The sequence below is a fragment of the Aotus nancymaae genome, unplaced genomic scaffold (assembly GCF_030222135.1).
Source record: "Aotus nancymaae isolate 86718 unplaced genomic scaffold, 86718_ANA_hifiasm-v0.15.2.pri h1tg000003l, whole genome shotgun sequence".
Lineage (NCBI taxonomy): Eukaryota > Metazoa > Chordata > Mammalia > Primates > Aotidae > Aotus > Aotus nancymaae.
Window position 1 is genome coordinate 8,316,213 of NW_026988414.1, and position 26,170 is coordinate 8,342,382.

The 26,170-nt window shown below is 39.1% G+C and overlaps 1 protein-coding gene across 7 annotated transcripts in view; it reads left to right on the top strand.

The window, feature by feature from the left end:
- Positions 1-26,170, top strand: part of DENND1A (DENN domain containing 1A) — a 536,105-nt gene that overhangs the window by 250,195 nt on the left and 259,740 nt on the right. For all 7 annotated transcript variants that reach the window (XM_021674025.2, XM_021674026.2, XM_021674028.2 and 4 more), the window contains 4 exons: positions 394-463; positions 5,718-5,798; positions 10,115-10,168; positions 24,888-24,998. In XM_021674025.2, the coding sequence (XP_021529700.2) occupies positions 394-463; positions 5,718-5,798; positions 10,115-10,168; positions 24,888-24,998 (316 nt within the window). The remainder of the gene's footprint in view (positions 1-393; positions 464-5,717; positions 5,799-10,114; positions 10,169-24,887; positions 24,999-26,170) is intronic.

Below are 26,170 nucleotides of genomic sequence, written 5' to 3' on the forward strand. Positions count from 1 at the left end.
CTGTTCCTGTCCCTGTCCCTGTCCCAGTCCCATCACGAGAAATTGAATAGAAGCTTTCCTGGGAAGGGTAGGTGTGCTGGGAGAGGCCAGGGGGCTACTCAGAGATGGTGCCTGATTGTGGAGTCTGCTTTGAATTTCTTCTCTGTGAACTGTTCTAGCTCAGAGGCATGGGAATAATTTATAATGGACATTCAATCCTCTGCCTTACACAGGCAGTTTTTTAAACTCTCAGAAATAATTAGCATTTCGCCAGTCTGTGTTTCCAGCAGTCTGTGACAGGAAGACTCTTTAGGACGTAGAGCAAAACTGAAATGTATCAGTCTTGAATTAGATCCTGGTTAAAGTTTTTGACCTGCATACTAATATTTCATGTGTTTCCTCTTCTTCCTCCAGCTATCTCCCCTGGTTCGAGGTATTTTATAAGCTACTTAACATCCTGGCAGATTACACGACAAAAAGACAGGTATTTGCCTTTTTAAAATAATTCTTTTTAACAAATAAGCTTTAATTTTTATGACGAAAAAGTAAAACATGCCTTATATTTTACCAAAAAAGTAATGCAGTCCTATTATAGAAAGTGTAGGAAATTCAGAAAATAATAGGAAGGAAAAAAAATCACTCCTAATTTGCCCCTGTTCCCTTCCCTAAAATAAATATTGCTAGCATTTTGGGTTGTTTTCTTCCTTAAGTTTTTCTTTGCATTAAAGAAATGATAAATAGATCCTTAACATTCACAGAGTTAATGTTCACTATTTCTAATATTCCCAAGCAGCCTTGGAAGTTCATGACATGTATTAAATTATAATTTTGCTGAGGCACAAATTTCAGTTGCTCATGTCATGCTGCACATCTGGGGTTTGCAAGTAACACACTTAACTGGCAAGTGACCTACCCAGCTGTCTTGAGTTCCCATTTCAATAAAGCTTTGTGGTACTTTTACAGTAACTTTTGTAAGGGTCTGAAAATTATGTTAAAAATACATCTGTACCTTGCTGTACTTTTGGAAGAAGTGGTAAGGTAAGGCATCTTCCATGGATGTCAAGGCCAGTCGGAGCTTTATGTAGATTTTTGTAGCCCTCATTTTCAGATATCATTATAATGAACGTGCCTCCCATACTATTAAAAATGTTATAAATATTTTTCATGGCTGTGTAATATTTTATCGTGTACCTTGATTTACTGAAGCATTTTTTTATTACTGGGAATTGTTAATTGATTTTTCTACTGTTATAAGAAGTATAACCATTCGCATCTTTGAGGTTAAAGCATTTTCTTCATTTTGGATTGTTTCCTTAAAAGGAGAATCCCAGATGGGCCATTGTAAGGTCAGTGGACATACACATTTTTAAAACGTTTGCCAAACTGCTTTCCAGAAGAATTCTGCTGTTTTCTTAAAGGATACCCTTTACCAGCAATGTAAGAAAGTGCCTAGGTCACAATACTCTCATCAGTATCATTTGTTGAATTCATTGTTTATTTGACAAGTAAAAAAGTCTCATTGTTTTAATTGCATTTCTTTGATTATTAATGAGTTGAATATTTGTCTATATATCTAATGTCTTATATTTTCCTTTTTGTAAATGGCCTAATATTTTTAAAGTGATCCATTATTATTAAATGTTAAGGAAAAATTTTCCTTAATATTTTTTTGTTGAGCGTTCTGAGGAATTTGAGTGTTAGTTCTTAGAAATGGTCCATGAAAAGGGTAGCAGTTCATTCACACTGGGGTCCAGGGGAGGGAAAGCTGTTTTTCGTTTTCATCTCCTTAAGATTCATTTAATGTAAGCTCTAGGAAGTCCTGCATTGGAGAAACCTGTGTCACCTGTGCTTCCATCTCCTTTTGCCCCAAACCCCTTTCATTCCATGATAAATATTAGCATTCTGAGATAGCAGTGTTTCCTGGAACACACTTTTGGAAATGCTGTTTTGGAGGAAAGGTGGGAAATTGTGTTTATAATGACTAAATCATTTTTTTTTTAGAGGCAGATTTACTTACTGACAAATGTATTCCAGAGGTCACAGTAAATGGAAGGAATAACTAATAGAAACAGTTCCCTTGATCACTACACTCACTGTGAAAAGAAGCTTAGATGTCAGGGGAGTCTGTCATAAAAGAAGTGATTTACTCTTTGATGAATGAGTTAGGAGGTCACCTTGGGTCTGTTCATTGATTTCTGATTCACAGTTATCTTTAGTCAAACATTCAGATTTTCACTCAAATTTGAAAGGTGTCTTTAATAAATAGCATTGTATAATATGTAGGCTCTTCACAGGTTTGAATTGGAGATTGACTCACATTTTTTTTTTCCTCCATATGCTCCAGTCCCGAAAAAAAAGAGAAAGTCAGCAAAACAAAGAACTTAGTACACTTTTTAAAACAAGTGATTCAGGAAAGATTATAAAAGCGTAGATACAATCTGCGCATATGGGAGACTGGATCATTACCCTGTAAAATTGGTAAACCTTTCTCCTGGGCCATTGCTCCAGCAGGACTCTGCCTCTTGGGATGTCAGAGACTGAGATCAGTAACATGTTTTAGTTGAAGTCTATGTCTCCTGAACCCAAGACTCTTTCTTTTTCCCACTTTGGTTAAAAGAATTATGACACATATTCTGTAGGAAATCTGCCTACAATTTTGTTTGCAAGGTGTTAGTCACTAGATTAGAACAGAAAGAGAGTTTTTATTTAAAGAAACAGAATCTACCTTTTGCCCCAGGGCCAAAACCTTCTCCCATACAAAAGTCACTGGGAGGTTGGGAAGCAAGATAGGCTTCGAGCGTGTGTGTGTGTGTGTGTGTGTGTTTGTGTGTGTCTGTGTGTCTGTGTGTCTGTGTTCTGTGTCTCTGTGGCATGGGAGACCATGGTATGGTTAACTGGGGTATCTGTTTGGGTCACGGACCCATCATGCTTGTCAGACCTTGAATGGACACCCTTGTGGAAGGGATGGCAGGGCAAGGAGGACATCTGAGCTAGGGAGCAGCCTGGCTCAGGATGTTGGAGCTTAAGGGAGAGAAGGATGTTTGTATGGGAGCCTAGTGGTAGAGGCTCAGCATGGGATGTCATAACTCAAATAGGATGTAGAAGAATCCATGTGAGAAGGGAGGCAGCAGCAGTGGCCCAGTGCTGGTGTGTTGGATCCTGAGGTAAGGAAGGCATTTGTGTGAGGGGGTGGATAGTAGAGGCCCAGCCCTGGATGTCAGTGTCAGGGAGGGCATGGAGGGCATCTGGGTGGGGAAGGAGACAAGGATGGCAGTAGAAGAGTGGTTCCATACAAATAAGCAAATATATAAAGAAAATACAGGCAAGGTTTTTCACTTTTGTAGGATGAAGTCACAGATATATAAAGGGAGAAAACTAGAATAATTCCTATGTTGGATTGGAATAGGAGCCATCAGTGTGAACCCATGTCTTTCAATGTGGGAAGATGAATATAGAAATAAATAAGAGATGTGATGTGCCTCTTGTGGTTCCGTGTGTGTGTGATACATTCCCTGGCTCCATTGACTGAAAGGGCCTGGAATGTGAAACACTAGGGAGCAGTGAGCACACATGGTGCCCAGATTTTGGTTTCTAAATACCATTCCCTACTAATAGAAACCTGGACTCATTGAAGAAATCACCTGATTCTGGGGCTGAGGCAGAGAAAGTATAAGATGAACCTGAAATATCTTTTGTGCCAAAAAGTAAGGAATTGCTAAAAATGTGATGGGAACATGTCAGAAGGACACAAAAGCAGTAAGAGGGCTCCCACTAGTCATATCTGGAACAATTTGAGCATCAAAACAAATTAGGATAGTAAAGGAGTATAGCACACTGAATAAAACAGGAAACTATGGACCCATGGTAATATAAATAAGTAAATGTATACATTGAAAGTTTGACGAATGGCATATTTACTTAAAGTGTCAATCCATAAAATGGTTATTTACTACAAAGAGAAAGAGTAGTGTTACTGTAGAGATATCAGATGAGTTAATCAAATGATGAAAGCAAACATCATCAGTGAAGAGACAAATTGAAATCAGACATTAGACAAAACATTAGACAATTGAAAGTTTTTCTACAAAATGGGTGGTCTCATTGTCAAGGTCATACAAATTTAGGAAAGACTGAGGAGCTGTTCCAGACTCAGGATGAGTAGAGAGTTATCACTACTAACTGCAACATGTGATTCTGAACTGGATTGTTTGCTGTCAAGGATATTATTGGCACAGCTGGCAAAACATGACAGGGTCTGAGAATGAGGTGATAATTCTGCATCAATGTTAATTTCCTGATTATTGTGATTCTCTTAGTTTGTTTTCTGCTGCTATAACAGAATACCACAGAATAGGTAATTTATAAAGAAAACAGATCTATTTGGCTCACAGTTCTGGAGGCTGGGAGGTCCAAGAGCCTGGTGCTGGCATCTTGTGAGGACCTTCTTGCTGAGTCATAACATGCAGCACTCGAGACAAGAGACACAAGTTGGGGGGTCAAACTTTTATCAGAAGCCCACATTAATCCATGGCATAATCATGTCTTAAAGGTTCTGCCTCTTAATACTGTTACAATGACAAATCATCAATACGTGAATTTTGGGGGAAACATTGAAACCACAACAATGATTAATTGTGTAATTTAGAAGAAAGTTTGTATCTATGGATGATGGGGCATAATCTTGACAACTCATTCTCAAATAGTTCAGGAAATAACTGTTCAGTAAGTTTGAGATTGTTTCAGAGCAAAACTAAACACATGCAAACACATAACTTCAAGTTCATCTCTCTGAGAAGCTTATTTGATTTGTCAGAGCTCAGATTGAAACAAGCTTGTAGTCTGGGTGCATCTTCTTTTTCCTTTCCTTAAATTCACTACTTAAATAGACAGCTGTAGTGAAGCAAGGAAGGCTCTGAAGCCTGCATTTCACCCCTTAGCTGTGCAACTTACTAACAGACTAATTTGAGACAAGTTGCTTCACCTTTTGGAGCCTCAGTTTTCACATCTGTGAAGTGGGTAGTTGGGAGGGTCAAACAGAGTATGAGTGGATACAAATATACACTTAGCAGTATTATATTGGTACAAAGAATTCCACAGGGTGGGAGAAATGGCATTTGGATAATTCCGTGAGCAGCGTTCTTGTTCTTTTGAGCATTTTAGAGGTGAATTCATTTTCAATCAAATAATTTGTATTGCTTTTTATGTCATTATGTTGCTCAATTTCACGAATTAAAATGCATAGCTACCGTCCTATATTGCATGCTGTTGTACTTAGTTCATTTCTTACTTTCCATAATTGGAGGCTGCCATGTGTACCCAGTGAACATTCAATAAAATTAATTGAGGGTAATGATGATAAAGACAAGATCTGTACTGTCATCGTTATTTCTCCCAGCCACCCCCACCCTGTAAGCTAGGATTGTTTGCATTTAAAAGTTGTTGCTATGGAGTTGAGGGGATAGATTTGCTGAGAGCTTATGGTATATGATCCATAAAAGGCGGTCATGGTAGGTGTCTCACTGAGTAGAAAATGTCAAACTTGGTGTAGGAGGATCTATTTGTCTCTTATGTTTGAGGCATATGCAGTGTCTTTTGTCAAACCCTACATGAATATCAAACTTATTTCTGTGCTGGGGCCAGCATCTCCCCAACCCCCTTAGTTGTGTGTGCCCAGACCTCCCTGCAGGTATCTTACTCTCAGCCTTGCTTTTGTTAATTAGGCCTTTTATTTCTTTCAGGAAAATCAGTGGAATGAGCTCCTTGAAACTCTGCACAAACTTCCCATCCCTGACCCAGGAGTGTCTGTTCATCTCAGCGTGGTAAGTGGGGCAGAGGATTAGACATTACTGAGAACCCATTTCATTATTGACAGTGAGAGGAGCTAGCTGAAGAGTATTGTATTTTGTCATCTGTACCTCCCCTCCCCCATCCCCAAATACTCTGACACCTCTGGGTTCAAGGTAGGCTAGGGAGTTGAATTTCTTCCTTTCTCTGAAATTCTATAAGAAGTAGACAGGTCTTAAATGTCTTCAGCCTCCTCTGTGGCCATCATCCCTGGCATCACTAGCACCTCCTGGATCACAGATGCTGGGGTGAAATAGGACAGCTGGCCCCACCTGCTTTCTGAGTCCCTGTCCCTGCCTTCCTGCATCACCCTAGCTCCCCAGCACTGCTGTGCGTGTCCCTTTGCTGAAGCCCGTCCTGCACCCTCAGCTTTCAACATTTCCTCTCCCCTGTATGCCACGGTAACAGATATTCATCCTTCAGAACTCAACTCTGATTTTATTTCCAGAGAAATCCTCCCTTGATACCTCGGAGGTTTAACTAAGATTACCTCCTTTGCCCCAAGCATCTTACACACTTTGTGGTACTTAGTTACACCCTATTGGAATGATCCCTTTTCCTGTCCCCCTCACTGGACTGTGTGTCCCTTGAGGACAGAGAGGGAGAGTGTTTAGTGTTGTTCCTGGCCTTCATAATTTCTTTGAATGCCTGTAAATATGTACTGCTACCGCATTTTCTGCAGCATGCTCTGAACTACCAATTGGAAGATTTCCATCCTAGTCATTGTCTTGCCAATGACTTGAGTGACCTTAATCAGGACCTTTAACCTTGTTGACTTCAGTTTCCTCATTGGTCAGATAAGGCATCAGAAGAGGTATAGGAGATCTTTTTCATATTTTGGTTCCAGGAATTCTCTAATTCCCCAGGTCAAACCTTCAAGCCCTTGTCACTACCTTCATCAGAATTCTCACACAGACATACTTTGACCAGGTATTGATTATTATCCAGGGGTTATTTTCCTTAAGTCATGGGGCCTGAAAGTTTTAAGAGTTTTGTCTTTCATCTTCATTAGAACCAGGTACAGTGTTGGTATTCAGTGGTGGAAAGGTATCTCCCCTCCTAAAGAAAATTAATTCCTTATAGGTTTTTTCAGAATGTTGATAAAGTTGAAAACAGTGTTACTACCAGTAATTAGTAATCTATTTTAAGTTCCTAATTTATATTAAATATGTATCTCTAATATTCAATACAACTCTACAAAAATAGATATTAACATTCCCATGTCATGGATGAGGTTACAAGAGGAAAAGATACCTGCCCTTCCAAAGTCATGTGATTAATAAGAGACAAGACTTGAGTTTTCAAAGCCAGGGCTAACTTCAAGCCTATGTTCTTTCCACTGTGCCATACGTGTTGAAGGAGAAGAAGAGAAGAAAGGAAGGAACAAAAAAAATGAATTTACAAAGATTTTTGCTCATTTTAATAGAGCATAGGAAGGAAATAAACCTTGCTACAAAAATTCTTATACGACAGGGGAGACCGTCTGGAAAAGATGAACAAATGAGCTTTAAAGCTGCCCTAGTCCTTGCTGTATAGCTAAGCAACCCTGCCTTTGTCTCTGCAGCTTGATCTCACCACTTCAGTCTGTAATAACATCCGACAGGTAGCTGTGGAGTAGCCCAGCTGGGTCACCAGCTGCTGGGGAGGAAGGTCCACTCCTTCCCTCGAATGGCTGCTCAGGCAGCATGCATGCCAGGCCTCAAGGACAAGCCATCTCAGGGGCAGCAGGAACTGCTGGGGTGGCGCAGCTGTTTCATGCCAGTGGTTTCTAGGAATGTTTCTGACCTCTCCTGGTCCCCAGCATTTCATGGGCAATGGAGCAAGACAGAATCTCAAAGGACAGCCTGGGGACTACTTGGTTTTGGAATTGTGTTGGCTCACTATTTACTATCCATTGCATCTATAAAGGCAGATATTTTTTTCTTTCCTTTTCACTGGGGATTCCTCTCTCCATATTGCATTTCTGATTTTGAAGGACTACTCTCATCTAGGTAATACATCCTAAAATGCTGATAAAATGGTAATCCTGAACTTTTTGTCTCTAGTCGCTCTCTGCAAGAGAATATTTCTATGTATCTGATATGAGTAATTGATAAAAATAGTCATATGAACTAGCAGTTCAGAGCAATAATAATTTTATATTAAAATACAATTTATTGAACAGTAGATATTTCATATATATCACATTTATTCTTCAACAATTTTGAAGTAGATAATATGATTCCCATTTACAGATTCAAAAACTGAGGTTCTGTGCTATTAAGTGAATTTGCTAAGCTACATAGCTATTAAGTGGCTGGTTCTTTGCTCTGAGCTCTTTCCTTCTCACCATGCCAAACTATTACTTGGTGACTCTGTCACCACATGGCCTGTTACTGAAGTAAACTTCTAGCCCTTTGGTATAGAAGTTGGTGTCTCATTGAGTCATATTTGAACCTTGTATTTTACTTTTCCTGTTTTAATCTTCATTGTTGAATTAATCATTTACTAGTTTCCATGCTACACCATCTCTCCTGTAATACTTCATAGGTAGTATTTTGACATACACACAGATTTTGGAATAATCCATCAAAGAAGGCTTTTTTTAAAAGTTATCTTTTTTATAATTTTTATTTTTTACTTTTTTATTATTTCCATTCAAGTCCCTTTAGCTGTCATTTGCACATAAAAAAGACAGATATAACAGTCTGTTATACTGGAAAGAACATGGCTCTAGTTACACAGATTCGGTTTTGGTCCTTTTTCTGCTACCTACTAACTGTGTGATCTTTGACTACTTGACCTCTGTGAGCATTAATTTACCCATTTGTAATTTGGAGATAATATCTATCTCAAAATTTATTATGATAATTAGAGCTAACATTTAGAGTATTAGACATAATGCCTTTCATGTACCAGGTATTCTATTCAACAAATATCTGTTGAATATTAGACAAGTACCTTATACTATTATTGTTGTCATCATCATTACAATTGTTCCCAGGGCCTTTCATTTCAGAAAGCCTATACAACTCATTCTTCCAGAGACCCACTTATTTTGCAGTCATCCAAGAGTGGGGGTTGCTGTGGACAACTTCCTGAAATGTCACTTGGGGGTCCAGGTTTGAACTTAGGCCATGGCTAAGCTGACCTTCTCTGCATGTGACCTTTCCTGGCCTTTGCACAATCCCATCTTTAATTGGCCGGCACCAACCTCTTTCCATTCCTGCTTGCCATTGTCCTCTGAGTCTTTAATAGCAGCAAAGGAGGTGTCATCAGTTCAGCCTGTTGTTATTTAACTCAGGGATGCATGCTTGTTGCATATGGAGATGACTCATGGGAAGTTCTTTGAAGAGGTCGATTTTTCAACTCCACTGAGTCTCCAGTCAGGAGGTTTATGATGGAGTGGGCTTTCGGGGCAGAATCTCTCCACTCTTAGTCATCTGCAATGGTCTCAGCTTCAGTGCTCCAGCAACTGGAACTCTTCTTAACATCACTTAGGCCTTTGGGGCAGATTTTGGCCACATTTTGTAGATGAATATAATCTCAGATGCTGAAATGAGTAAAAATCATCACTGAGTGAATCTGGTGATATTTTGTCCCTAGAATACGCTTGCCTCATTGAACAATAAATTATGAAACCAACAGCTTTCATGTGTTTAGAAACCTGCAAAATTTATATAGGAATTTAGCCTTTTAACCTCTTTGAACGATCTGTCTGTCTGTCTATCTATCTATCTATCTATCTATCTATCTATCTATCTATCTATCTATCTATCTGAGGCGGAGTTTCATTCTTGTCACCCAGGCTGGAGTGCAGTGGCTTGATCTCAGTTCACTGCAACCTCCGCCTCCCAGGTTCAAGCGATTCTCCTGCCTCAGCTTCTCGAGGAGCTGGGATTACAGGTGCCTGCCACCACGCCTCGCTAATTTTTATTTTTAGTGTAGATGAGGTTTCACCATGTTAGCCAGGCTGGTCTTGAACTCCTGAGTCATGTGATCTGCCTGCCTTGGCCTCCCAAAGTGCTGAGATTACAGCTGTGAGCCACTACTCCTGGCCTGAGCTCTTCATTTCTATCTCCCAAGGAAGTTATCCTCTCATAGAAAAGAACTCGATCTACCAAAGTGATGATTTAATGCATCTGGTTCAATATGAAAATACCCACAGAAAATATTACATGGTTGTTTCTTATGAGTGAAGCCATTTTCTTATCTGAGTAAGGAAATATCTTCCAATCATTTACTGAATTCTGAGTAACGTGATTGTTATACATTTTGGCAGAAATAAATCACTTTTGCTTTTCTTTTCTAGCATTCTTATTTTACTGTGCCTGATACCAGAGAACTTCCCAGCATACCTGAGAATGTGAGTACTTGGGAAGAAAAAATTAAATTTTTACTCTCTGTTTTCTGCTTATTTATTTTAATAAATAAAGGATGTGATTTAAGGTATAATTATAAAAATTATGATTTTTAAAAAGAACACATTGTAAAAACAAAAATATAAGAACTGACATGCGTTATAAAAAAACAGAATATTTGCAAAGTATAGAAAGTATAAAGACAAGGAGGGATTGGTATTCCTCTTTCTCAAGAGTAATTATGTATTAACATGATATTTGATTCCCTCTTTTTAGAATGTATTTTTACATAGTTAAATCACCTATTATAAAAACATCTTTTCTGTTTTTATTCATATGTTAGTTTTGTCACCTATATAATATTCCATTTGCTGTGTAGTTTATTTAGCCATTCTCTCACTGTAGAACATTTAGATTATTTCTCATTTCTGCTATTATAAGTGAAATGTTTCTATATAAAGAATTTTCCAAATAGAGGTTTATTAGGGTAGATTTGCTCAAGCAGGATTACACTTCTACTTCTTATTCTTGTATATTTACCTTTCAGAGAATAAAATAAAGTATTTGTGGGTAAAGTATGAGGGCCCCCATCCCTACCTCCAAAGGACTTAGGAGCAGTGAACTAGAGTGTGAGAGAGCAGAAGATTGGTGTTTGCCTTCTGAACAAGCTGAATGACATATCTAGTCTACTGCATGACATGTTTTCAAAATGTTTTACTGTGATTATAAATAGTACTATGTAGAATCAGATAAAGATGTCTACCACTTAGACACTTGATTGCTGTTTAAAAATTGTAACAAATACATAACAAAATTCACCATCTTAATCATTTTTAAGTGTACAGCTCGGTAATTTCAAATATATTCATATTTCATACAGTCAGTGTCCAGAACTCTTTGTATCTTAATGAAACTGAAGCTCTGTACTCATTAAACAATTCCCCATTCTCCTGTCTCCCCAACGCCTGGCAACCATCAGTCTGCTTTCTGTCTCTATGAATTTGACTACTCTCAATATAGTACTTCACGTGATGAAATAATACAATATTTGTCCTTTTGTGTCTGAGTTATTTCACTTAGCCTAATGCCTTCAGAGTTATCTGCATTGAAGCATGTGTCAGAATAGCCTGCCTTTTTGAGGTTGAATGATATTCCGTTGTATGTATAGACCACATTTTGCCTATCTGTTCATCCATCAATAGATACTTAGATTAGTAGATACTGTTTTCACCGTTTGGCTATTATTAATAATACTACTTTGAACGCTGGTGTACAAATACCTGTTTGAGTCTCTGCTTTTAAATCTTTTGGGTATATACTTGAATATTTGATTATAAAAGTACTGGAATAAGTGGTATATCTTTTCATAACTACTGTAAATTCACAGAAAAGAAATTTTTCTAAGTGTTTTCTATAGAACAGACAGATTACAAATGTCAGGTGATCAAATGTAATGAATGAAGTTCGGCTGTAGGATTGTGATTAGGTAACAGTCTTGATAAGTTGGGATTATCAAGCATATCCACATAGTATATTATCTGTATGATCAGGCTGTGGTAGAAAACGTTACATCCTTTTTGTTTGACATTAACTAAAAAAAATTCACACCGAAGTTTTCATTTCAACAAGAGTAGCTACTGTTTATTGAGTACTACTGCTTGTCAAATGATATATTTGGTGCTTTTCTCCTTTTTCTCACTTACCTCTCTCAACAAGCTTACATGGTAGCTACTATAATTATTCTCATTTAATATAAGGAAACAGAAGCTCTGAAAATTTAAGTAATATATTCAAGATCCTACAGCAAATAAATGTTGAAATCAGAATTCAAATATTGGTCTTTCTGGATTCCTGAGACTGAGCTCTTACATACTTTGCTACACTTTGAGCCCGTGAGGAAAGGAAGTGAAAAATAGTGCAGGAAGAGCAGAAGCAGAGGCATACTCTGGCTATGAAGGAGGCTACTGAAGGATTATTTTTAAATGGGACATTTATAAGAATTGATCATTTACTAAATCACACCAAGAATTTCAAAGTAGAGAACTAAACTCTTACAGGTCACTGACTTTTATGTCAGTGAACTAAAACTATAATAATAAATTAATTAAAGATTTAAAAATATTCATCTATTTGAAATAGCAATTGGATCAAAGATGATAAAAATTAAAATTAGATGTTATTTAGAAATTAATGACAATGAGGACACTAAACAAGTAACTTAGGGATGTGGCTAAAACCATACTCAGGGGAAAATTCATAGCTTTGAATGCTTTTATATAAATAAGAAATTTAGAAAACAATGAACTTGACTTTCAAGGAACTGAAAAAAAAAAGATAGTAATAAAAAAAAACAAAACTAGAAAAAGGAATTATAATTTATTAGGGAATATTGCTAAAGTAAAATTGAAAAATAGTAGTTAAAAAAACCTTGAATTTATGAAAAGAATACAATTTTAAACAATAAATTTAAAAATTGTGAAAACAGAAAAATTTCTGGAAAAAGACAAATGATAGTTGGCCTGAGAAATAGGCAATATGAATATAGAATTATAATTTTAAAAGATTAATAAAGCCCTATTGCAATCCCCATCCTTCTAAAAATATATCAGGTTTAAGTGGTTATATAGGTGTTACTGGAGAAGATAATTATTACTTAAACAGTATCAAATCATAGAAAAGGGATGTGTGTATGTGTATCATACAACAGCAAAAGAAAAATCAAGCATAATCTCCTATCTCAGAAATCTGTTTCTGAGATTTTTCTTCAGTCTCTTTTATGACATGGTAATTTTTCACATGGTGCTACTAGGAACTCCAGTGTTACTTTGGGAGCCCTGGAAGGCCTCACTGAGGTAGGTGGCTGACTGACCAGAGCACTGGATCCCTGCTCCTGTTTTATTCAGAGCAAATTAATTTCCACTGCTTAAATTGGGAGTTGAGTAATACTTTGTTTGAGATGAAAGTGTTCTTTCGATTTTTTTTGTTAAGTTTAGAAACTTAACATTAAATGCATACAAAATATACATACTTTTATCTGTTTTTCTTGTAACAATATACTATAAACATTTACCTGTGTTATTAAAAACTCTTTATAAATATTTCGTAAAAAATTAATACCGATACATAGAGAAAAAAATGAAAGGCCCCCCCATTACCACCATCCCTGCCCAACCCCAATCCTACTATCCCTGCAGTGTTTGATGAAACCTTTCTCTATGAATTTAGTGTTATATGTGTGAGTACCTGTGTGTGTGTCGTAGATGGTTTTTAAACATAAATATGATGCTATTCATACTTGTTTGGCAACTCATTTTTTTGTTTAATGTATTCTAAAAAGTGTTCCTATCTACCTACTTCATCCTTTTTAATGATATACTTATTTAGTGCATGGCATTTTTATTCTTATGAAAGTAATGCATATTAATGGCTTAAAAAATCATGTAGTACCACATAGTTGTTGATGAAAACGAGCAATTTCCAAGTTGCCCAGCTACTTTCAAGTTTTTAGCGGCTGTGTTTCCCTTCGTATTTTTGAATAACCTATTCATGTTGTTGTATCTTAATTTTTTGATCTTTTACCACCTCTAACCATCCCCACCCTGACACACACAAAATAACATTCTCCCAGTCACCTATTTTCCATCTCCCATTCTTCCTGTATCTTTAAAAAATTTTTACATTAAATCAGAAGTTAATGTTTACATTTTAATGAGCATGCTGACACAGATAATAGATTACCTTTTCTTTCTTATACAACTTTTTGTCACATAAGTGTTCTTGTGTTTCACATCTTTCTCATTCTTGATTTTATTCCCTCATTTTGGTGAAACATGTGCTGGTAGTTTTCTTGAGAAAGTACTGTGTTAGAGGCGACATTTTTAGACCTAGCATGACTAAAAATAACTATCTTCTTCTTTTTTTGAGACAGTCTCGCTCTGTTGTCCACCCTGGAGTACAGTGGCACGATCTTGGCTCACTGCACACTCCACCTCCTGGGCTCAAGTGATTCTCCTGCCTTAGCCTCCTGAATAGGCATGGCTACAGGTACACACCACCACGGCAGGCTAATTTTTGTATTTTTTAGTAGAGATAGGGTTTTACCATGTTGGCCAGGCTGGTCTTGAACTCCTGACCTCACGTGATCTGCCCGCCTCAGCCTCCCAAAGTGCTGGAATTACAAGCGTGAGTCACCGCACGCAGCTTCTTTATTCTTCTTTTGATAGTTTGACTGGGTATAACACTCTAGGTTGGAAATCACTCTCTCTTCAAAACTTTGAAGATGTTTCTCCACTAACTTCTAGCTTTCCTGTTGCAACTAAGAAGTCTCAGGCATTCTGGTTCCTGTGATTTATTTATTGTAACCATCCTTTGATGGCCTCTCCTGGTATCCTGAAATTGCAGTTATGTACCTTGCTGTGGGCCTGTTTTCTACTGTGCTGGGCACTTAGTGGTTCCATTTAATCTGCAAACTCATGTCCTTTAGAGCTGAGAACTTTTCTCACATTATATCTTTGAAAAAATACTCTTCATTTTTCTTACTTTCTCTGGGGCCTCTATGACAGAATGTTAAATCTCCTGTATTGATCCTCTAATTTTCTTGTTTTTTCTCTCTCATTTTCCATCTCTCTCAGAGTTTTCTCTCTACTTTCTTCTGTCATTATATTAATATTTTCACTCATCGGTGAGACTGTTATTTATAGATTTTAAAAATTGTTGTTCTCCTTGTATTATTTTCTTGCTCAACATTCCTATCTTCTGTTTGTTTTGTTCCATAACTTTCACTGTAGAGCCTTTCCTCAGATGACTGCGCCGTCACATTTAAGAGTGAGGCACTAAAAAGCTGACTGGATGCTCCGTCCTCATAAATAGGGCTTGTTACCTGGCGGGCTTTTATTGTGGGGGATAGATCAGAGTTTCTAGAGCTTGGAACTAGTGTGGCTATTTTGAGGGACAGGGGGGCTCTCAAATATCAGTATCGGAATCTTTTCTTTTGGATTGGTCTGTTTTCTTTGCCTAGGGAGTGTATGCTTTATTACCAGTGTTCTGGAAGCTGAGTAGGAATGGTGAGTTATGACATGTCAACATCTAATATGTATACCTTCATTTATTCCTCATTTTTAGTGTAAGGCTTTATTTCCTGTCCTCAGCTATACCTGGTGTCCCCAGGCGTTTCTGGTTCAGTTCTTCTAGAAGGTAAACACATATTCCTCTGCAGAGGTGCAGGAAAGTCTGTTGACTAGCTCAATGAACTGGGAGAGAAGATCCTTGGAATTGAATTACTCCTATTTTTATTTGCACTCCCTCCCCTAGCCTTCAGGGATTCTGGGTGTCTCCAGTTCCTTTTTGGAATTCTTTTTGTGCTATGAGTTGGGCTGAATGATCGATGCTGTGCCTGCCCACCTTATCCATAGCTTTCAGCTTTTCTTCTCAACCTCAGTCACGTGCTTGTCAGCTTGGGCCAGATTATTCTTTATTGAATGGGGCTGTTTTATACATTGTAGGATATTTAGCAAGCATCTCTGGGCTCTACTCACCATATGATAGTAACACACTCCCCTCCAGCTGTGACAACCAAAAATGTCCACAGGCATTGCCAAATATCCCCTGGGGGACTAATGGCCCCAGGTTGAAAACCACTTCTTTAGTCACATCTGTTTTTCGGCTTTCAAAAATTTGATCTTTCTCTTCCATTACTATCTCTTCTCCTGTTTTTTGGCATTTATGCGTTTTAAAATTCTTTTACTGTGACTTTTTCTGGAAGAGTGGTATCAGGAGAGAGAAAAGATAAATATATGTTTAATCCACTGTATTTAACTGTTTTTACTATGCTTTCCCTACTAATAGACATTTATATTTTCTATTATAAATAATGTTATAATAAAAATGATTGCCTAGGTTAGGTACATTAAAAAAAATTTTTTTTTCTTTTAAGAATGAAAAATTTCTTAGGAACTTGATTTTAAGGTACCTAAAAATTCTGATCATTTGTAATTTTTCAAAACCAAAATTGAGATTAGGAAGGTTTTTTTTTTTTCAAGTCTTCTTCTCATAGCCTTACCCCAAAGCCTGTCTACACTGTATGCTACCTCTCCTGCCCCAACTATTTTTAAAATTTACATTTCTTCTGCTGGTTTTGCCACTAATGAACCAATTTTGTGCGTATGACCCATTGTCCCTAAATCCTCCTTTGCAAACTAGTAAAAAGCTAGCCTTGTTTGTTTCTAAGCAGAATGGTAATTCCAATCTGCCAGACTCCTAACGTACATGATTCCATTTAATCCTTAGAGCTACTCCGAGAGGGGTAGACGTGAGCCCCGTTTTAGACAGGGAGCCCAGAGCTGACAGAGCTGAGGTGAAAGGTCTGCTCCTAAGCACGATGTAGCGACACAGGTTTGTAAGGTTTTGTTTCTATTGTACCCCACTGCCTCCCTGGAATTGACGTGTTCTATTCATGAGGACAAAAAGGAAAAGAAACTTTTTTTTTTTAAATATAGCAAATTACGAAATGAAGCAGGAAAGCCTTTCCTCTAAGGAGAATCTGAACTTTTGTAGGACCAATTTGTGTGGTTTTTGACGTAGAATCACTATTGAGCTTTAGCCATGTTGAAATTTGCATATTAATCTCTTGATAATTTTTCAAGGATTAATTTAAAATTACTAAATTGCTGCATTGCAAATTGAAACAAGCAAGAACTGTGGGGTTGTTAATCCTTTATGATCTGGTGTGGTAGAAGAATATGAATTTTAGAGACAGCCAGACTCTGGGCTTCATTACCCTGGGACCTTGGGGCAATTTACTTGTACTCTTGGAGCCTCTAGGTCCTTATCTATAAAAGGAAAATGTGAGAAACAAATGAAGTATTAAATGCAGAGTTCCAAGGACAATGTCTGGTGTGATGAAGATACTGCCCCTTTCTTGTTTGTTTGTTTGAGACAGAGTCTTGCTCTGTCACCCAGTCTGGAGTGCAGTGGCAGGATCTCGTCTCACTGCAACCTCCATCTCCTGGGTTCAAGCGATTCTTCTGCTTCAGCCTCCTGAGCAACTGGGACTATAGGTGTGCACCACCAGGCCCGACTAATTTTTGTATTTTTTTTTTTTTTTTTTTTTTTAAGAGATGGGGTTTCACCATGTTGGCCAGCCCAGGAGGATCACCTCGTGATCCTCCCGCCTTGGCCTCCCAAAGTGCTGGGATTACAGGCATGAGTCGCTGCACCCAGCCCAGAGATGCTGCTTTCAATGGTGTGTTTCTTTTTCTCCTTTTCTTGGCTCTCCCAGAATTCTAGTCTTAACTTCCCTTGAGATCTGAGTTGTGGCTTAGCACTGAAGAACATTACTCCTGGAGCAGATCTTTTCTAGGTTTTTGCTCATATTCATAGTGATGGAGATTAATGCTTTTCCTTTTATGGGGCATCTATTTCATGGAGCCTCAAAAATGTCTTAGCAGGCCCTTTTGACACCAGAATGTCTGAAGCTTGGAACTGATGGAGCAAATGGAGCCCAGGGCTCCACTGCCTGTAATATAGCAGATGGTTTGTAAATATTTTTTTTATTATCTTCTCTAAGGAACATAAGCAACAAAAAGGATAAATAGGCTTTGGGATATGGAATTTCATAATGTTCTATCACCAGATAATCCCATTCTCCTAGACAGCTTCAGGGAAGTGTTAGTGTGAAAAAAAGAGAAGGAGCTAGTATTTACTTAGCATCCATTGTGGATATGAAATCTTCAGACAGCCTTAAAATATGGTTGTTATTCCTATTTCCCTGTTCTGGAGAGGAAATGAAGCCCAGAGATGTGAGGTAACTTGCTGAATCAGAAAGTGCTAAAACCAGGATTCACACCTCAGTCAGTAGGATCCAAGCATTGAGATGCTGCTGGGTCTGGGCCCTGGCTCCATGGCTCCCTCTATCCATCTAAGAAATTGGTCATCATACATGTAAGTTATATAATTAATTGTAAGAATGTTTGGCTAAATGTTCTCTCTCCTTCTCTAAGGACAGGGATCAGTATTTTTTTTCACTGTAGCACCGTACCCAGAACAAAATAGATGCCCGGTATATATTTACTGACTGAATGAATGACTGACTGAATGAATTAACATGTAGCCACCCCTAGGAGAAGAAAAAAAAAACAATTCCTTTCAGTTGGCTTTTGGGCCAATTTGTCTGCAAGACATTAATGAAAAGCAAATGTGAAAAATTAATTCTTTTCCCTTTCAGATCCCCATTGAAGTTAATTCTCATTATTTCTACAATTTCTTTCTTTTCACTGAAAAACTATCACTCTATAATTGCTCATCAGGGTTTTCTGTGTCTATCAAGATAACACATGTAGGAGTGAATTTTATGCAGGCAATAATTAAATGAGCATAAATTTTTATAAATTTTAAACAGTTGACCTGCATTTAAAAAAAGTCACAGATCATGAACAGTTATATAGTAATAATTACATTGTAAACTAGCTGTATAAGGGATTTTTTTTTTTAGTGTCCAGGTTTTGAAGTTTACTTTTGATTAATGAATAATCATATAGACCTTCATTTGGAATATTAAACAACCTGTCTTAATTATCTAGTTGGTGTCATACCAAGTAGTTAATGATGCGAAGAAAGCAGTTAGAATGGACAGTTGCATATAACATTGCCCAGACTCCACTTTGTCAAAAGATGCGCCATGATACAGAAAAGATTTATGAACTCATCATGACTTTCAAACATAAACAAAGTCGAAGTGGTAGTAGAAGACCTATTATCAAGAACTGCGATTATAGAGAATTCCATTGTTGCTCTTAAGCGTTGTCAGGTAATTGTTTATTCTAATGGTTTTTCCATTCTCATGGAGGGATGGAAGTTGACCTCTGGGTAAACTCTGCTTTCCCTCCTATAATACACTTCTCTGATTTGATTATGTGAATTTGTGGGATTCTTTCTTAGGCAGATTGTTTTAGAATCCAAATTTATAATTCCCTTTAAAGAATCCCTCACAACTAAGGTTACCTAAATCCTTAAAAAAAAAAAAAGAAAGAAAAAAGAAAAGAAAAGAAATAGAAAGTTTAGGGTTTTAAAAATTTATATTATGGTAAAATAATTTAAATAGAAGTTATTTCAGTAAACAAGACCCACTGACAAAACCAAGCCTCTTTCCTTCGAAGCTGCCTCCAGACACAAGACAGTAGGTCTTTATCATGTGTACCATGTATGAAGTGGAAAGTCACAAAGACTAATAAAATGACAGACAGTGGGGCGGACTAGCATCTGTTTCGAAGGCTCCAAGGAGTACCCAGCTTAGAGTAAGTTCTTTGGTTTGAGGATTATCTCATTTCCCTAAGGTATTGAACCTAAGACGCTTTCTCTCTAAGCCCCACTGTATCCCCTCCCATGCCCACCCCACTCCAACTCCCCCCATCACCACCACCCCCACCTGCTTTGTAACCTCAGGCAGGGATCACAGTGAGCCTCAAGTCCCCAGCCACCTGGATTGGTGCAGGAGCCAGCAGGGACAGCTAGAAGAGAGTAGCCATTATGAGGCTTCTCCTGGGAGAACAGAGGTTTTGCCAGGTGCCATTCCCTTTCTCTTTGTCTGGATTTAGAGCCACAGGGGGTTTGCGCTGGACCTGACGCTTATCAACGTTTCTTTGCAGAGATGAGAAGTTGAAGTCTAGAGAGTCTAAGGAGCTTGTGCGTTGCAGACCTCTTCTGAAATGCAACTTGCAGGCTGCTCTGTCCAGAGACCTTGCTCATATTTGAGCCCTTTACAACCTTGGTGGTCGTTAGCTTTGCAGCTGTGCTACCCAGCCCTAGAGAGTATGGCCAGAAGAGGTGCTAGGTGGAGAGGCACTTGCTTCTGAGGATATAAATATATGTGTAACTGAAATAACGCTTAAGCTCCATGAGTGGGAAAGGAATATCCTCAAGCCTGAAAACATACTGGCACTAAGAAAACTGAGACCTTTTAAGCACAGAAACTGGGAATTAGCCCTCAAAGCAAGGGTTTCCTTTCCAAGTAGGTGAGTCACACAGAGAAGTAATTGGCAGAGAATGAAGAGAGTGGTCACTTAGGCTCAGGCATGGTAGCATTACAGCCCAGGACACTAGGCCTAGGACTAGGTGGCCAGGGACACCATGTTTGACAGGAATTATTGGACTTTAGAAGGAGGATTTATCCTTTATTAAATGAACGGACTCTCCCTTTAAAAAACTATTTGGGCAAGTAGATAAGTATGGCGCATAGTAATCTGAAAGTCCAGGGGTCATCTGAGATTTTTTCCTCCTTCCCTCCCCAAGTCTAATTCGGCAAATCCTGTGATTCTACTTTAGAGGTATCTGTCACATCCACACCCAAAGCTTTTGTCTGAATTGGTTTTTTAATGTATATTTTAATCATTTCTTTCCCAGAATATGGCAGCAGCCTCTTAGTTGACTGTCCTGCCTCCTGTTTGCCCTCTTACCTGTCCTCCACAGAGCCTCTAGGAAGCTCTTTCTGAAACACAAATAGGATCATTTCAGGATCCTTCAGCACTGCCCTGTCCCCTGTGGGGCAAGGCCTAGGCTCCCACAGGACAGAAACCTAGCTCCCTGGCCCACTGCTCTCCCGCCTTGCCCTGCCCTGCCCCTAACTCTCCTCCCTGCCTGTGGCTCCTCTCCCCACCCTGTCTTTGCCTCTACCTGGAATATGGTTCTTTCCTTGTCCACTGAGTGAACCCATTTGGAGGCCCAGACCAATTGTCTTCTCCATCACACCTTCTCCAGCCTTCCCCTGCATATCCACCAAGGGGGTTGAGGCTTCTCAGCCGTGCCTGGAGTGTAGCCTCCACCACAGTACATTGCATACTAGATTTCTAAGTCTGATGTTCCTCCCACCCCAGACTAAGCAAGAAAATGGAGGTCACAGTTAGTTTATCTCTGCAAGCCTAGCTCCTAGGAGGGTACTAGGCACATAGCAGGAATTAAATAAGTAAGTATGTATTCATTGCCTGATTATAGGAGACAGAAATGGGAGGTTGAGGACTTAGTCCACAGAAACAAAGTGCTAGGAGAGTGGCTTATCTTTTATCAGCAGAGGCTCATAATATGTTCTGGCTATAGTCTTGACCAAAGACAGCCTAGCGTGAAAGCCCTCCCTTCTCCTATCCTCTGATCTATCCATTGGAGAAATGTGGTTGACCTGGCTATGAAATGAACACCTGCTTCTGTGTACAGCCCTCACCCCAGTTACCTGATAAACCACTAATTTATTCACATTTTTAATAAATGCAGCCACAGATACCATGAAAAGTCACCCCCTCCCTCCCTCCACCATCCGCAGCTACTTACCTGCCTCTGTGCAGTTTCCAGTGTCAGTTCTTTTTCTGTGGATTCTTCACCATTACTGAGTTATCAGTCGCTTCATCCTACTCAGAGCCAGGTTTTCTGGAGTCACGTGCTACATTCTTCCTAATGTCCCACCTGGTTCCTCTTCTGGGTGGTGTGTTCCTCACTGCACTGCTCTCACCTGAGCAAGGGACCAGCGCCCTCAGCCATTGCTTCCTCCATGCACCAAGCTTGCTCTTACCAAACTGCTAGATGATGGGAGAAGTAGCTTCACCCAACAGGACCTCAGTCTCGTGGCAAAAACATACTTAAAACTGAGTTACTGTAAGATGGGGACAATGGAAGCATACGGGGGAGCTTGACAAATGATGAGTTGGGGAAGTCTCCTGGGAAGAGGTGACATCAGAGCTGGGTCTTGAAAAGTAAGCAGGTGCCCTCAAGGAAGAGCAGAACATTCAAGGCAGAGGACACAGCAGAAGTAAAGGCCTGTGGGTATGAAAAGGCATGGCAGGCCTGAGAGAGTGAGGATTGGTGTGGCTGGGGGAGGGAGGTTCCTGACTCCGTGGGGCCTGCTTCTGAGCTGAGGCTTCATGGGAACTGTGAGTGCTCCCTGCAGCTGCTCTCGGGGCCCCACTTTGCCCCACAGGTGCTCCCACGGCTAAGCGAGGTTCCCAGGGCTGTTGGCACTCCCACCCACTCCCACCCGCTCAGGCGGGTGGCATCCCAGAAGGAAAGAGGCAGGGGAGGAAGCAGATAAGAAAGACAGCTTCTGTTTAGACACAAATATCTTGGTAATCAGCACAGATGGGATGAGAAATACCAAAAAAAGTACATGACAGTTTAGAGAGAATTTGGCTAAATGTTACGTATTTTTAACATACCTGTGTAGAGTTTTTGGAACGAGCACCTGAGTCACTAAGAATCTGATTGGAGATGTGGGACATGCCTCAATCAAATGGTGTTTTTATTTCAGAAATGTTCCCTTCCCCATCCGCAAAAGTATCCTTGTGATTTTTTTTTCTCCCACCAAAATAAGGCGCAGGATTTGTCTCTGACGCTGTGTCTCCCTATTTGGACGGCAAGCTGTGTAACATATTTCTCCCCAGCGTGAAGCTTCTTGGCAGACTCTTGAGGCCACGTTTTGGTGGCTTCAGAGTTATCTTTGGATCTGTCAAAAGTGCTAATGGGCTTTCTGGCCTTCTTTAAGCTCCTCATTTCTATTTTCTTTTTACTTCTATCCTCTCCTAAAAGAAAAATTCATGTAATTCATCAGCAGTTAAGCTTTTTACTGAAATGCTCAGTGAAGGGCCTCGTATTTTTGTTTGTGAGGAAAGCTGTGCCATGTCACCGTCTTCAGAGCAAACCCCACCCTTACATCATTAGCTCTGCATTCCTCCGTCCAGTGGAGGAACCAAGATACGCTGGTCAACCCCTTCCATCTGCCTTTCGTGTTTGCTGTTTTGTTTTTCCCTGAGTTTGTTAAGAGGCAAGTTGGTGTGGTGATTAGGGTATGAGTTTCGGATTGAGGAGATCTGGTTTTGAAACATGGCTCTGCCCTTCCTAGCTTGGTGACCTTTAGAAGTCTACTGAGACTTCCCGAGCCTCGGTTTTGTTCTCATCTATAAAATGGAGATGATACTGCCTGTCTCAGGGTTGTTGGGAAAACTGGAATGAACACAGAAAAAGCACCTGTTGCCTGCCACATATGGATCACTCCGTGAATGGGGTAACAGTCATTTTTAACAGAAGCATTTCCCTTTCTTTAGGCATACTTGATCTTGTTCTGTTTCCTTTTCCAAATATGATTTTTACCTACAGTTTTGTGTTTTATGAAAAGAGCACGGATTTAGACCCTCTTAGGACTGAATCATGTCACATCCACTTACTGCGTGACCTTTGCCAAACTATACAATTTCTCTGTGCCACTGTTTTCTCATCTTTATAGAGGGATAATAATACCTGTTTCAAGGAGTAGTTTGAAGATTAAGTGAAATGTTTAGTAATAAATGTAAACATTGCACACAGTGGATGTGCGTAAGAGGGACAATGTGGTATAAGGGAAAGCTTATAGGCTGTGGAGTCAGATCTGACTTCACCAGTTACTGACCTCTCCCAGACTTCTTTATACTGGAAAGAATAATGCCTACTGGACTTTTTTGAAGACCGCACAGTTACACATCCACAGTGTCTGGTACAGTGACTGGCACTTGATAGGTAGTTAGTATATAGAGCTATTAATTCACTTGCTCTGTATTTATAAAGGTTGACAGTTAACCTGGTACTTCAGTCAAACAATAATAAATTATAAGATAAGTACCCATTTTTACTCCCAGCCCATAATATTGTTGAAAAGCACTTTATGCTACTTTGCATGCAAAATCCACCTGGTTTGTTTCAATTTAAGGGTTACAGATCTTTAATCATTATGAACTGCAACCCCTGGCAATAGCGTTCCTTCCTCCCCAACCCCTTTCATTTTCAGAGGATTATATTGTGTGGCATTGAAAACCTGTAACATTGAAGAAATTAGCATATTCATGTATATTATTAAGTCAGGTGGGTATAGAAAGCGTTGTATAAATGAAACACACTCCATTTTTTTTCTGAAATCTGAAGAGTACCAATCTATAGTATTAATTAAAAGAATGAAGCCCAGGCTTTGGGGGGCGGCCGGGGGGTGGGGGGTGGGGGGAAGGCTAGTTAAAACACTGCTTTGTCACAACTTGCTGCTGTTTGTCTTCTATTTTTTCCCCCTTTTGAGTGAAATACCTGGAAATTGTAAATGTTCGAAATTGCCTTAATTCCAGCTGAGCCATTTTAGCGAATGTAAACTGTGAAGGAGGGGATACCAGCAGTGATGACAGGAGAGGCGCTCGCCTGGCCTTCGTGGGTGGCATCTCCTGCACAGAAACGGGCTCAGTGCCAGGAGCATTTTGGTCCCTGGGTACTTTCTTTTGCTTAGGCGTATGGCACAGCACGTCGGGAAGGTTCTAGGGTCTGGGGCCCAAAGATTTGAGCATCAGTCCTGTCTTCATTGCTTATTAGACTGTTCCATCTTGGAGAATCTCTCTGAGTCTTGGTTTCTTCATTTGTAAGTAGAATTCCTGTTCTGCTCACCTTTATGAACTGACCTAAGGCACATGCAGTGCTGGATGCGACCTCACAGTTGTAAACTGTAATCACCACACAAAGATGTAATTGCTCAGGCTCCTTCCTCTCTAAGGGCTCTTCCAACTTGACGGTTCATGATTTTATACATGATGGGGATTTGGCTTCCCAGACAGAAAGAAAAGGACAGGGGGAAGAAGAGAGTATACTTTTTGATTATTTTCTGTTTCTTATGCTCTTATTAGATACTGTTGTAATAAGAACAAACAAAATAAGCCACAACCCGTGCCTTCTTCTTTCTCCTAGAGAAATCTGACAGAATATTTTGTGGCTGTGGATGTCAACAACATGTTGCATCTGTACGCCAGTATGCTCTACGAACGCCGGATACTCATCATTTGCAGCAAACTCAGCACTGTGAGTAGACAGTCTTAAGACTGGCTTTTTAATGATTTAATTTTAATTGAAAGATACTCAACAAGACGAAAGAAAATTTTAGAAAAAGGAGTCAGCTACAATCCCCTTATTTGGCAACATGTCATTTTCATTAATTGTTCATGTTTTTTACAGTGCCAGTGCACATTTCATTTATTCCTGTAGTCTCACAGTCAGTTATAAATAGCTTTCCATTCGATTATGTGTTATGAACATTTTGCAGTTTTCTACGTGAGCTTCGAGTATTATCATATTTTTAATAATATCTACATATTTTGTGATATGGATGTGTCATTATTTACTCAATCTTTCTTCTCTTGATGGCGATTTAGGTTGTTTATTATTTAATCATTTTAGTAGATAATACTGCAATGAACATCTTTTGGCTTCTTTTGACTGTTACAGTTACCTTCTAAGGAGTGGGATGCCAGGTCAAAGGACGTGATAAGCACTATGACTTAGGGACTGCCAAATTGCTTCCCAAACAGGCGGTACTTGTTTACAGTGAAGGCTGCCAGCTGTAGATGAGTATGCCATTTTCACTGCAGCTTTGCCAGGAAATTGTGTGTGTGTGTGTGCGCGCGCGCGTGCGCGCTCTCAGATGTTTTAATTCGGCTAAGAAAGTAGATGTGCAGTGGTATTTCAGGTTTGCTTTAATTTTAAAATTACCTCTTTGGTTAGAGGCAACTGAGTATTTTCCATGGGTTTATTTTTTATTTGTATTTTGTTAATATCCTTTCACATTTATTTTATAGGTGTCTTGATGCTTTTCTTATAAATTATAATGAACTTTCTATATAACTTTTGCTGTGTGTATAATTTAAATCTTTTTATATTCCTTTTATTTCAGTTTTTCACTTGCTAAGTATAAGAATTTACATTTTCCCCAATGTTTTTTTATGAAAATTCTGAAGCCATTATAGAAAGTTGAAATAATTTTACAATGAATGCTGGTCTACTTCCTTTTAAATTCTACTAGTGACATTGTATAGATCTTTGTCATGTATTTATTCAACTGTTCTTCTTCCATACCATCCATTGATCCATCTTTTTTTTTTTTTTTTTTTTTTTTTTTTTTGAGACAGAGTCTTATTCTGTCACCCAGGCTAGGGTGCAGTGGCACTATCTCGGCTCACTGCAACATCTGCCTCCCA